The sequence below is a fragment of the Mobula birostris genome, chromosome 22 (genome assembly GCF_030028105.1).
Source record: "Mobula birostris isolate sMobBir1 chromosome 22, sMobBir1.hap1, whole genome shotgun sequence".
NCBI lineage: Eukaryota > Metazoa > Chordata > Chondrichthyes > Myliobatiformes > Myliobatidae > Mobula > Mobula birostris.
The window spans coordinates 4009622-4023844 of NC_092391.1; the positions used below are offsets into that span (position 1 = coordinate 4009622).

Below are 14223 nucleotides of genomic sequence, written 5' to 3' on the forward strand. Positions count from 1 at the left end.
TCTCCAAAACCAATCAACAGAGATTTGTCAAAGTTTTAGATGTCACACTGTATCTTCACAAACCCTTCAGGAAGTAGATGTACTGTCGTGCTTTCTTCGTAGTTACACTTGTGTGCTGGGCCCAGGACAGGTTGTCTGAAATGGTAACACTGAAGAATTTGAAGTTGCTGACCTGGTCCACCTCTGATCCCCTGACGAGGACTGGCTCATGGACCACCAATATATACATTTAACTCACGACAATCTGCATTTTCCAGAAACTTGATGCTTGAATATTGAACCAAATTACCAATGGGAAATTAAAATCTGCAAAGGCCATATGGTTCTTGACATTTTGGAAAAATTACAAACTTCTCCAAATAAAACTTTTCTACAGCCAGAAATGAAAACCACAGCACTGAAATATTTATGCAGGAAATACATGATTTTGATGCAAAACATTAAATATCGTCAGATAAAAGTTGTTTGTGTTTATTTCCGGAGTCACCTGTTGCAAATCAGTAAGACGTGAGCAATCCATGACTTTACAATTTAAGAATACATCAGTTCATATTGTTTATAGATTTCTGGAAGTGAATTTTGTGAAAAGAACAATTATTTTACAATCACAATTTCTATTGGTAGTATTATAAAAGAACCAATTATTATCATTATTCGAGTGATAAAATGGTGCAGGCTTCTTCTCACATCTGTTAAACTGAATTACTCTGCGTCACTGAATGAAGTTACTGAGGCACATTGGTCAGAAATGTCAACTGCATTTTCTGTATCTATTTATTTATTTATTTATTCATTCATTTGGGATGCAATGCAGAACAGGCCCTTCCGCCACAACGAGCAGAGCTGCTCAGTAACCCACCACCTAATTGCAGGACAATTTACAATGACCAATTAACCTACTCACTGGTAACCCTTTGGATTGACAGGGGAAACTGGAGCACCCGAAAGAAACACATGCACATACGGGAAGAATGCACATTCTTACAGAGGACACCGGAATTAAACTTCAAATTCCAATGCCCCGAGCTACAATAGCATCACACTAACTGTTACCCTGCTGTGGCACTAAAGCAGCAAGTATGTAGAATGAAGATGCATCGAGCCTCATCACTGTACAGAGTACCTTCAGTGACCATTGCATAGCATGGTGCGATGCAGGACTGAGGATAAGGAGGAGAGGAAAGCTTCCATTTATAGAAATGTTCACCTCCTCAGGAGATAACCTGCAGACCATCATTCTGAAAGTAGTTATCTGAGTCATAAAGATCAGGAACGGTGAAATTCGACGCACACCCTGTCCTCAGTTAACGAGAAGTGAGGAGAATAATGGGCAGGGGTTCTGCACCCACAGCTCTGTGGAAAGAATCCATGTTCCATAGTTCATTAAAGTTCACAGGCTATGTAACGTGTATTAGTGGAGTTAGATCAGGGGTTCCCAACCTTTTTTATGCCGTAAACCAGTATCACTTACCAAGGGGTCTGTGGACCCCAGTCAGATGGTTAAGGGTACCGGTCTCACGCTGGACAGCTGAGTACGAGTTGACATATGGGTACAGTGCCACGGGAAGGTTAAACAGTCAGAGGTGCCTTCCTTCAGGAGAGATGAGGTTCTGTCTGCCCTATCCGATGAAAGGATCCTCCAAGATTCTGTGGGCTGAAAGATAAAACAGTGTTCTCGAACTCTTCAGCTGAGCCAGGCAGATCGCTATGCTTAAAGCTGACTGCTGCATTTTAACAGTGATATCACCTCAAAAGTACTTCAGAGCTTTGGACTGTGTGAAAGGAAGTAATTAAATGCAAATCTTTCTTTAGGAACATGAAGAAAACGGTCTCCGGAATAAACTCTCGACTGCCAGTACTTACAAACAGGAGCACTGGGATTTTGAGAATAGAGGTGGGGGAAGGGAACAGGGAAAAGGCTTTGCTTATTCCCAACTCATTTCACACATTTCCCCCATTCTGATCACCCCAGCAGTTCTTTGGTTTTAGCCACAAGATGTTTGTCCATGTCAGCAGTAACATCCTCTGTCATCTGTTGAATCTACAAAGAAATACACAGCAAGTTACCAGCTAAGCTTAACCCCTGCATCTCCTGACGACCCTTGTAGAAATTAAATAAAATTAATCCATTTTATAAATAATAATCTGAATTAGCATTTCATCATTATGCATTAAGACACCAAAGATGAAAAAAAAACATTTCACTGTTTTAATTTTAAAATTATCTAATTATAACAAATCATCATAAAATTGAGTTTTCTTTTAATTTAATGAAAGGGGAGGGGTCATAGGTTTAGGGTGTGAAGGAAAAGATTTAAAAACAACCTGAAGGTCAAATTTTATATGCAGATGGTCATGAGTAAAATGGAACGAGTTGCCAGAGAAGGTGGTGGAAGCAGATATCATTAAGAGGCACGTGGACAGGTACACGGAGAGATATAAGCCGAATGCTGGAAATTGGGCACCGTGGTCAGCATAGGCTGAAGGGCCTGTATCCCTGCTGTATTGCTCTGTGATTCGATGTAAAGATAATGAGCAAGCACGTGCCAAAGAGATTTTACTTCTCCCAACAAAGATCTTCCAACTGAAACCTTAACTGAGGTTGCCTGGCCTGCTGAGTGTTTCCAGCAGTTCATGTTTTTATTTCAGAGATATACATATTATTCAGCAACACTGAGACCTAAGTAAAGCATGATACCTGTATAAAGCTGTGCTGACTTTAATAAATTTAATTCAAATACACCTTTAATTATCACTTACTCACTGGTGGCAAGGATAGTGTGAAATTTGCAGATGCATGTAGGTGTGAAAGTTGAGGGCTCTAACAATGTTTTGTTTGTTGGTCCTTTCCATACCTTGTGACACATTGGATGGCAACTTTGCCATTTCTTTAGCATTTTTTGTCATTTTTTTTTTACAAAGCCGAGTTGCTAGCTCGATACTCAACCCAGCACAGTTAGAAAGCGTGCGGGGGCTGGCCGGATCCGAACCTGGGGCTAGTTGCCTCAAAGTCACTACACCGCCAGCCGGCCAAACATAATGAGAGTTACTGAAAAAGATACTGAACAAAGGGACAAAACACTGACATATAATAATCATTTTGATATAAATGTAGGAATACACCTTTATGTAAAGGGCTGTGAATCTGTGGAACTCATTGCTACAGATGGTTGTGCAGGCCAAATCATTGAGTAGAGCACTAGGACTTGATGTTTCAATCCCTATCGTAAGTTGGCACTCTTGATGTTGGCAGTGGGCTTGGAGTGGTGACAAGGAGGGAGGGTAGGTACATCATCGGGGTCATCAGGTGGGCACCCTCCTTCTTTGACGTTTTGTTGATAAGCCCACGATGTCTCCAGAGGGCTCAACTGTGCTACCTGGTGTTGCAGATACACCCCCCTCAGTTCCATCCCCTCCTCTCTTCATCTTGCAGCCCAGTTGCTGTCTTTCCGTTTAATCCAAATCCAATTGCTGCTTTCTTCTCCTGCATTTGGCAAGGAGTTGATTGCTTGTTGGAGGGAGTGACCCCTCACCCCCATCTTCTTCAATAGACTGGTCGTAGATGTAGCAACGAATCCCCTGCATCCCACTTCTACAGGTAAAATCTTGGTCTTCCAGCCATTCTGGGCAGCTTCAGTTGCCAGTTCAGAGTACTTGGTCTTTTTCCTCTCATAAGCTTCTTCGATACCATCTTCCCAAGGTACTGTCAATTCCACAACATATGCCAGCTTACCTGTTGTGGACCACAGGACCATGTCTGGCCGGAGTGTTGTAGCCACAATGTCTGGGGGAAACACAAGCTTTTTTTCTAAGTCCACATCCATTTTCCAATCCCGAGCAACCTACTGAATGCTGACATCTTTTGATGTTATAGGGTGCTCTGGAGATTGGCTTGATCATCAAGGAACCCCACCATGCAGGACATGCTCTCTTCTCACTGCTGTCATCAGGAAGGAGGTACAGGAGACTCAGGACCCACACCAGCAGGTTCAGAAACAGTTATTACCCCTCAACTATCACAGTCTTGAACCAGGGGGAATAACTTCACTTGGCCCATCAATGAACTGTTCCCAGAATATAAGGACTCACTTTCAAGTATTATTCATCTCATGTTCTTAATATTTATTGCTTATTTATTATTTTCATTTTTTCCTTTTATATTTAGAGTTTGTTGTCCTTTTTTTTTTGCACACTGGTTGTGTATCTGCCCTGTTGGGTACAGTCTTTCATTGATTCTATTATGGTCTCTGGAGTTACTGAATATGCCCGCAAGAAAATGAATCTCAGGGCTGTATATGGTGCCACACGTACTTTGATAATAAATTTACTTTGAAACTTTGATAGGTTCTGGATGAGTCGGGGTGTCATAGGTTCCAGGGAGAAGGCAGGAGAATGGAGTTGAGAGGGATAATACATCAGCCATGACGGAATGATGGCGCAGACTCGATGGGCCAAATGGCCTAATTCCACTCCTATGTGTTATGGGCTTATTGTCTAAGATTTAATGAGAGAAAATGATGATATGTATGTACTTCAATAATAAGTTTATTTTGAACTTTGAATGCTGGCAAATGGGACTAGCCTGGTGGGCATGGACCAGATGGGCTGAACAGTCTGTGTCTGTGCTTGATGACTCTATGACTAGAATATCTCTCGCCTTTTAGGTGCATTGTCCCAAAGAAATCCAATAGTTTAATTGGACATCATCTTCCCCAATAAGACCTTGCGGATATAGTAACAATCCCTGGGTGGTTCATTATTCACCTCATGTCTTATGGTCTTATAATCTGCACTTCTCTGTTCCAAATGATTACAGTACCATTGGGCAATGGAACTGGCAAGGAGAGCCTCAGCAAACATCATGAAAGTGGCTCACACCTTTGTCCGAATGGCTTGCTTTGCTCTGCTCTGCTACTGTCCCTCACCCTGTTCATCAGTGAGAGGCCAATCGATGGAAGATAACTCAACACTGACGACTGACAAATTGATGGGCTGACCTTTTGAGGGCACTGTATTGCTGGGCTTGGTAATCAGTGAACCACAAGTTAAAGTGTCAATGGAAACATGCTAGAGAAATTGCGGGGCTTTCAGATTAATTGGAGAGCGCTTTCAGAGCGTCAGGAGAGACAGGATTTGTCAAACCTACCAATGTACTAAACCTTGCAGGGAACACGGAAATAGAGGCCATTAACAGCTTAGCAGAGATCAGCTAATGCAGAAGCACTGAGAGAGGCAAAGACAGTCCAGCCTGATTTTTCTTTGTTCAATTATTCCTTGATTTGCACTGATTTGCAGCTGACCCTTGTCAGCTCATTCCACGTGTCTGTGCTGTACGTACTTTGGTCCAGGTATAAAAATAACCGAATGTCAGCTTGAAAATTACCTCGTACAGTTGACATTTTAAATGTATGTGGAAGCTATTCCCTACCTGTAACAAGCAGAATTAGTGCACACAGCTCCTGTAATTCAGTTAAACCTTTCCAGCATTCTTACAGCGAACCCTAAATTTGCTCCGTTATAATACCATGTTTGAACACTTAACCCATTCGGAAGAAATTACTCTCAGCGTTATTTTATTTAAGGTGTCAAGCCACTTACAATGATTATGTGATTTCAGAGCCCATGTTTAAAAGATTTGTTTAAAGGAGGAATTCCCATGGTGTTAGAATCACTACATTTCCTTTGCTAAAGTGCAAACTATTTAAAATAATATTAAAAAATCAGCAATTGTTAAATAAATACACAGAAATCCAAATAACACCCTTCCACAATGCACAAAAAGCCTTTTTATCCCCAGCAAATCTATTTGTCTGTTTCAGGACAACATCACAAACTTATGCAAGTGGTATCTCGATTATAGCCATTAAAGTTTAAAGAATTATAAAATGGGTCAAATCTAAACGACAGTCAGAAGGAAGTAATTACAGGAATTCATGCAAGAGGCTACAGTGATCTGCAAAGGGTTTTGGCTGCAGTATCACTTACCAGAAAATTAATGTAGCTATGCAGTATAATTACATCTTCCTTTGTTTAGCAACCATTTAATCTTTGATATATACGATATCTATAGCAACATTAATTGGCCTTCACTATTATGGTCTCTGCAGTCAGCAAGCCCAGGTGCTTCCCCACAGGAAGCTAGGAAAGATCAGGGGAAAAAATTGTTGCAGCTATTCGAGTGACCACAGTGACTCATGTCGGGAACAATGCGTGCGGAACGCTGGACGAACTCAGCCGGTCTATGGAGGGAAACTGAGAGTTGGCGTTTCGGGCCGAGACCCTTCATCAGGGCTAGTCAGCAAGAGGGATGTGCAGACCAGCATCTGCACTCTTCCCCCCTCTTCTCTTTTTCCATTTGCCATTATAGTTCCACTCTCACCTGCCCATCACCTCCCTCTGGTTCCCTTTCTCCACTCTCCTCTCAGATTCCTTCTTATTCAGCCCTTTACCTTTACCACATATCATCTCCCAGCTTTTCACTTCATCCATCCTTCCCCACCCACCCAGCTTCCCCTTCAGCTGGTCTCATCTGTAAACTGCCAGCTTTTACTCCTTCTCTCCCCCACCTTCTTATTCTGGCTTCTTTCCCCTTCCTTTCCAGTCGTGATGAAGGGTCTCAGCCTGAAACATCAACTGTTTGTTCTCCTCCATTGATGCTGCCTGAACTACTGAGCTGCTCCAGAATTGTGTGTGTGTGTCTGTGTGTGTATCTTGCGGCACACGTACTTGGGAACAACTGTGGAATGGGATGACCAAGCCTTCCTCAGAGATGGCCAATGTCTTCTGCAGCAGGATATCCAAACCATAGACTAGAGCCCCTGACCTCCAATGTCCAGCTCAACCCAACACAAAGAAATGGCCAAATAAATTATTTTCATCTTTATCCAATTAACCAATTCAAGGTAACTGAAGCAATGTATAGGGGAGAATGCCAGAGATAAGTGCTTTTAACATAGCTGCTGGTAGATGCTGATACATTAGGGATATTTAAGAGACCCTTAGACAGGAAAATGGAGGGCTATGTAGGATGGAAGAGTAGATTGATTTCCCTCTCCTAGTGTAGAGTGCCCTCCTGCTTCAAATTATCCACCATTGTCCCTGTACCAAAAAGACCAAGGTACCATGCCTGAACGACTGGTGTCCTGACGCACTCACCTCAATAATAAGCAAATGCTTTGAGAGGCTGGTCAACGACTACATCTGCAGCTTGCTACCACCCAAAACGAACCCCCTACAATTCACCTACCAACACAACCAATCGACAGATGACATAGTAGCCACTAATCTACATACCATCCTTACACATCTGGGGAAGAAAGATGCTTATGTGAGATGGCTGTTCTTGGATTACAGTTCAGCATTCAACACCATAGTTCCATCCAGGCTCGGCAAGAAGCTCAGAGGCCTCAGCCTTGACCCTGCCTTATACAGCTGGATTCTGCACTTCCTGTCAGATCGCCAGCAGGTTGTAAGAGTGAGCTCCCTCACCTCCACCCCTCTGACTTTCAATACAGGAGCCCCTCAGGGCTGTGTACTAAGTCCCCTCGTTTACTCCCTGTATACCCATGACTGTGTTGCCACCCACAGCTCTAATCTGCTAATTAAATTTGCCAGCAACACTACATTGATTGGCTTTATGTCAAACAATAACGAGGTGGCTTACAGGGAAGAAGTTATCTCTCTGACACCGTGGTGTCAAGAAAACAACCTCTCGCTCAATGTCACAAAAACAAAGGAGCTGGTTGTGGATTACAGGAGGAATGGAGATGGGCTAACCCCTATTGACATCAATGGATCTGGGACTGAGAAGGTAAACACCTTCAAGTTCTTTGGCATCCACATCACTGAGGACCTCACGTGGTCTGTACACACCAGCTGTGTGGTAAAAAAGGCACAACAGTGCTTCTTTCACCTCAGACAGTTGAGGAAGTTTGGCATGGGCCCCCAAATCCTAAGAACTTTCTACAGGGGCACAGTTGAGAGCATCCTGACTGGCTGCATCACTGCCTGGTATGGGAACTGCATCTCCCCTAATCGCAGGACTCTGCAGAGAGTGGTGCGGACAGCCCAGCGCAATCCGTAATTGTGAACTTCCCATGATTCAGGACACTTACAAGGACAGGTGTGTAAGGATCATTGGGGACCCAAACCATCCCAACCACAATCTATTCCAGCTGCTACTATCCGGGAAATGGTACTGCAGCATAAAAACCAGGATCAACAGGCTCCGGACAGCTTCTTCCACCAGGCCATCAGACTGATGAACTCACGCTGATTTGAGTGTACTCTATATTACATTGACTGTTCTACTTATTATAAATTACTATGATTGCACATTGCACATTTAGATGGAGACGTAAAGATTTTTACTTCTCATGTATGCGAAAGATGTAAAAAATAAAGTCAATTCAATTCAAAAGGTCAGCATACCATCATGGGACAAATGGTCTGTACCGTTCTATGTTCTGTACGTTAATACCAATTTCAGTATCAAATATTGATTGGTACAAAATGGGTTTGTCTTGGAAAACCAGTACCAACTCCTCCACCAAGCTAACTTGGACTTCTATTGATATGACAGAGATTCGCAGTTCAGGTTTGAAGCCACTGAACCTTTGACAGCCAGATTTGATTGGATTTTAACCTGGTTCACACAATCTATGGAATTGTTACACAGTCAGAAAACCTGTTTTTACCCTTATCCCTCTCCCTCCTCACGCCTGTGCAGTGCTGGACTCCATATCAGTAAAACCACAAGAGATGGAATGGATATTCTTTATAAATTCTTTATTTTCATCCAATTAATTGGGCCACCAAGTAAGAAATCTTAAATTTCAACCCCAAGCAAATTAACCATTCAACAAACTTCAAAAAATCTTTGTTTGCAGAAGCAGGGTGATTATAGGTCACACCGCAGAGCACTGACGTTCTGGCAATTGATCAAAACGTCATGTATACACAATGCTGATCCATGTAACAATCTCTGCAATGTTGCAGAAAAGCCAGAACTGAGCGCAAGACAATGGTCAGACTTTCTTTAGTCCTTCCTTCTGTTGCCCTTTTCACTTTCCCACTGCTCTACAGCTTATAGATCTACTGGCATCCTGACACGGCTTCCTAAGTTTGTATTCACTGGAGGAGGGTGGAGCGGGGATAAGCTCCCACTACCTACTAAATGCTTACAGTGGCGTGTCTCAAATAGCCTCTGACAACCAACTCCCGGCCCTTAGCGACTAAGCCTGGCGGAACCAATTCTACTGACAGGAGAAGGGGCAAAGGCAGGCATCTGGCATCGTAACCCCATCGTTTCAGGCAAACAGGGCTCATCAGCCGTTGGCATCTTGTCTCGGAGGAGGAGAGCTCTGCTGCCTTGCGGCTATATCCACTCATGGGAAAGACTTCAGGAGTAAACCCCGAGGGAAAAAGTCCTGGGCTGGAGTCCCCAGGGCAGTCCGACGCTGAGTCCAACGTTGACTGGCGCCAAACTGCATTGATCTCTTCTGTTCCTTTAGATTCATCAGTTGTGTGGAGAGGGAGAGCCTATGGCACGGGCAACAGTTTGCCATCCATGTCATTCTGCCTTGACTTGCATACTGGCTTGGGTATCACGTAGACATCTAGGACACAACATCCATGGTCAACCCCGACCAACGAAGGGCCTCAATCCTGGCATGGGGCGCAAAAGCATTTGAATATTTGTTGGCCAGAATGGCAGCAAATGCCTGTGCGGGCATCACAGTTACTCCGATACTCAGTCGGAGAGTTATACAGTATGGAAACAGGCCCTTCAGCCCATCTCGTACACGCCAACCAAAGGAGTCCTATTCAAGCTAGTCTCATTTCAATGTTCAAAGCTCAAACAAATTTATTATCAGAGTATGTATATGTCACCATATACTACCCTGAGATTCATTTTCTTGCAGGCATTCACAGTAGAACAAAGAAGTTCAATACAATCATTGGAAAAACTACACACAAAGATCGACAAATGACCAAATGTACAAAAGAAGACAAACTATGCAAATACAAAAATATCAAATGATAGTATTAAATCAATAAATAACACAGAGTATGGGTTGCAGAATCCTTGAAAATGAGTCCATAAATGGCAATGACAAAAGAGCATGGCCTGGATAGTGGGAATCCTTGATGATGACGCATTTGGTCCATAACCTTCTAGATTTTTCCAATCCATGTACCTGTCCAATTGCCTTTTAAAAGCTGTTACTGTTTTTGTCCTGAGCAATGGCCTCAGCCCAAAGCATTGACTGTTTATCCCCCTCGGCCCAAAACATTGAACTGTTTATTTCCCTCGGTCCAAAGCATCAACCATTTATTACTCTCGGCTCAAAACATTAACTGTTTATCCCCCTCGGCCCGAAGCATCGACTGTTTATCTCCCTCGGCCCAAAGCATCCACTGTTTATCCCCCTCGGCCCAAAGCATCGACTGTTTATCTCCCTTGGCTCAAAACATCAACTGCGTTTTCCCCTCGGCCCAAAGCATCAACCGTTTATCCCCCTCGGCCCAAAGCATCGACTGTTTATCCCCCTCGGCCCAAAGCATCGACTGTTTATTCCTCTCCCCGCCTGACTTGCTGAGTTCATCCAGTATTCTGTGTGCGTTGCTCAAGATTTCCAGTATCTGCAGAATCTCGTGTTTATGTTATTGCACCTGCCTTAACTACTTCCTCTGGTAGCTCATTCCACACTCTTTGTGTAAAAAACCTGCCCATCAAGTTCCTATTACAGTGGAACTTCCTCCTCTCCTCTTAAACCTGTGCCCTCTAGTTTTTGATTCTCCAATGTTGGGGAAAATATTGAGTACTATCACCCAATCTGTGGCCCTCAGATTTTATACACCTCTACAAGATCTCCTCTTGGTCTCCTACGTCCCAAGGGATAAAGTGCTAGCCCACCAACTCCATTTGCCATTCCTTGGCCCACTAATCAGTTGATCAATCCCCTTGTAATGTTTGATAACTTTCTTAATTAACCACCATAGCACCTACTTTGGTGTCATCTGCAAACTTACTAACCACGCCTTCTACATTCTTATCCAAATCATTGATATATCCAGCACAGCAACGTAGCAGTTAACACAATGCTTTACAGAGCTAGCAATTGGAAGATCAGAGTTCAATTCCTGCTGCTGTCTATAAGGAGTCAGCATGTTCTTCCTGTCACTGTGTAGGCTTTCCCTGGGTGCTCCAACTTCCCCCCACATTGCAAAGACATATGGGTTACGGTTGATAAGTGCGGGTACACCCTGTTGACACTGGAAGCCCGGCAACACTTCTCCATGCTCATGCTCCGCGATGGTCACTCCTCCCTCTTTATGCTGGTAAGGCTATGAAGACTACCCCGGCTGTTGTGCTCTGTGCCTGCTAATATGATGAACTGATAAGCGAAGCTCTGGGCTGCTCTGGGGTTCGGATCTGAGGACTCAATTTTTGGTTCAGATTGTCGTTTGCTTCATTCTTTTCCATGATTTGCTTTTATTTCTTTTCTCTTGCGTTTCGGGTGTTGGTCTTTTATTTATTTATTTAATTGGGTTCTTTTGGGCTTCTTGCTTTGTGGTACCTGTGAGCAAACAAATCTCAAGGTTGTATCACTTATACACTCCGATAATAAATGCACTTTGAACTTCAGACACATGTGGGCTGCTCCTAGCACATCCTCAGACTGTGCTGGCCAATGGCGCAAATGACGTATTTCCCTGTATGTTTTGATGTTCATGTGACAATTAAAGCTAATCTTTAGTCGCTACCCACGCTCCTGAATATCACTAGCTTTTTCAATCAGCACATGGCCAAGTGGTTAAGGCATTGGACTAGCTACCTGAAGGTCGTGGGTTCGAGCCCAGCCGAGGGAACGTGTTGTGTCCTTGAGCAAGGCACTTAATCACACATTGCTCTGTGACGACACTGGTGCCAAGCTGTGTGGGTCCTAATGCCCTTCCCTTGGACAACATTGGTGTCGTGCAGAGGGGAGACTTGCAGCATGGGCAACTGCCAGTCTTCCATACAACCTTGCCCAGGCCTGTGCCCTGGACAGTGGAGACTTTCCAAGTGCAGATCCATGGTCTTGCAAGACTAATGGATGCCTTTCAATCAGCGATAATCAGTGCAGTCAACTGATAAACTCTTTTGACCACATTCATTGTGTATGTTCTTTGTTTAATCTGGGTATGCAACATGAACAAAGACAGGATTCTAGGGGAGAGGTAGCTCCCTGATGACCCATCCTTGGGTTAGAGGTCTGTGTATGAGGGAGTAACAGAGCTTGTTTTGTTGTTTCCCCTCCCTCTTCCTCAATTCTGACCTCTTCTCCTCACCTGCCTATCACCTCCCCATGGTGCCCCTCCTCACTCCTTCCCTCCCATGGTCCACCCTCCTCTCCTATCACATTCCTTCTTCTTCAACTCTTCACCTCTTCCTCTTATCACCTCCCATCTTCTTAGTTCATGCACCCTCCCCCACCCATCCACCTTTGACCCCACTTGCCAGCTCGTCCTCCTTCCCCTTCCCACACCTTCTTATTCTGGCATCCTTTCCAGCCTTGATGAAAGGTCTCAGCCGGAAACGTCAGCTGTTCATTCCACTCCATAGATTCTGCCTGACCTGCTGAGTTCCTCCACCATTTTGTGTGTGTTGCATTTCCAGCATTTGTAGAATCTCTTATCTGTTTTGTTTTGCTGTTGTTGTTTCGTTGCTTGTGTTCTGTGTTGATCTGCTGAGCGTTGTGGACATGCTACATTGCCACTGCGATGTGTGGCAACATTTGCAGGCTGCCCTCAGCACATTCTTGGACTGCGTTGGCCATTGCTGCAAATGACGCATGTCACTGTGTGCTTCGATGTACAGTGATAAATAAGCTCATATCTTGAAATTGAATCTTGATCTGATTGAGAGAGGGAGAGCAAAAGTGTGCAGGAGGCAAGCAAACCTGATAGCACACGTTTAGTGCCAGAAACCAAAGATAAATTTCTTTGGTTTGCTTCTCATTTGCAAACTTATGGTACAATTGGGAACACCAAATGCCTTTGGTTAGAAGATTATTATAGTGCTTTTAAGAAACACTTAAGAAAACTTTAAAAGGAGGGGGAAGGGGGAGTGGTGGGAAAATTGCAACCATATTGTACTAAGACACTTCACTGACCTGCTTCTCCAGCAGTCTGATTGTATCTTCAGAGACAGAATCCTTTGATTTCTTAACTTGTGCAATGGCATTGGCGCGCAGTTTTCGCAGAGATTCTTTTGACTTGTTTGTTATCTGCTTTGCAAGTTTGGCTAGATGTTCTCTGTGCTCTCTGGTCACCCTGCAGGAACAGTTAACAATGTCAAAGCAAATCCCAGAAAGATAAAGCATGAATTGAAACAAAATGCCTGATGTACACATGCACAGGATGCTGCCTGCTTTAGAGGACGTGTGCTATGAGCAGAGGGTGGACAAGCGGGAATTGTTGTCTCCAGAGCAGCAGAGACTGAGGGGACATTGATAGAAGACTATAAAATTACGTGAGAATTCTAGCCTGCTCACCTACTCAGCTGATCAAGATCCTCTGCAATTTTATTTGTAATAAAATTATAGGGCAGAGAGCTAGTTTCATAGAACATAGAACACTGGAACAGGCACTTCAGCCCACAAATTGGTGCCAAACCAAATAAATTAATATTGACTGAGAAAGGATGCACTTGCCACAGAGGACTCATTAATCTGGTTCCAGGGATGATAGACCTACCACTGGAGATGGAGTAGACCAAGACTGTACTCTCTGGAGCTTAAAAGAATGAGAGGAGATCTCACTGAAACTTACAAAATCCTTAAACACAAGAGATTCTGCAGATGTTGGAAACTTTGAGCAACACACACAGAGTGCTGGAGGAACTCAGCAAGTCAGGCAATATCTGTGGAGAGGAATAAACAGTCGACATTTTGGGTCAAGATCCTTCATCGGGACTTTATCATGAATGGATAATTTCACTCACCCCAACAGTGAGCTGTTCCCACAACCTATGGACTTACTTTCAAGGACTCTTCATTTCATGTTCTCCATATTTATTATTTTATTTTTTTCTTTTTGTACTTGTACAGTTCATTGTCCTTTTCCATCTTATTGTGTGTGTCTGTTCATTGATTCTATAGTTTCTTTGTACCTACTGTGAATACCTGCAATAAAATGAATCTCAAGGTTGTATATGGTGACATATATGTACTTTAA

The 14223-nt window shown here is 43.5% G+C and overlaps 1 protein-coding gene across 5 annotated transcripts in view; it reads right to left on the bottom strand.

Annotated features, from left to right (window-relative positions):
* Positions 1-422: 422 nt before the first annotated feature.
* The window catches only part of mrrf (mitochondrial ribosome recycling factor), a 67197-nt gene continuing 53396 nt past the window's right edge, over positions 423-14223 (bottom strand). For 4 of the 5 annotated variants that reach the window (XM_072239935.1, XM_072239936.1, XM_072239938.1 and 1 more), the window contains exons 6-7: positions 13161-13320; positions 423-2041 (exon numbers count right to left, since the gene is read on the bottom strand). In XM_072239935.1, the coding sequence (XP_072096036.1) occupies positions 1964-2041; positions 13161-13320 (238 nt within the window). In that variant the 3' untranslated portion in view covers positions 423-1963. Of the gene's footprint in view, positions 2042-13160; positions 13321-14223 lie in introns of those variants that run through there. The other variant, XR_011882777.1, reaches the window with a different exon arrangement.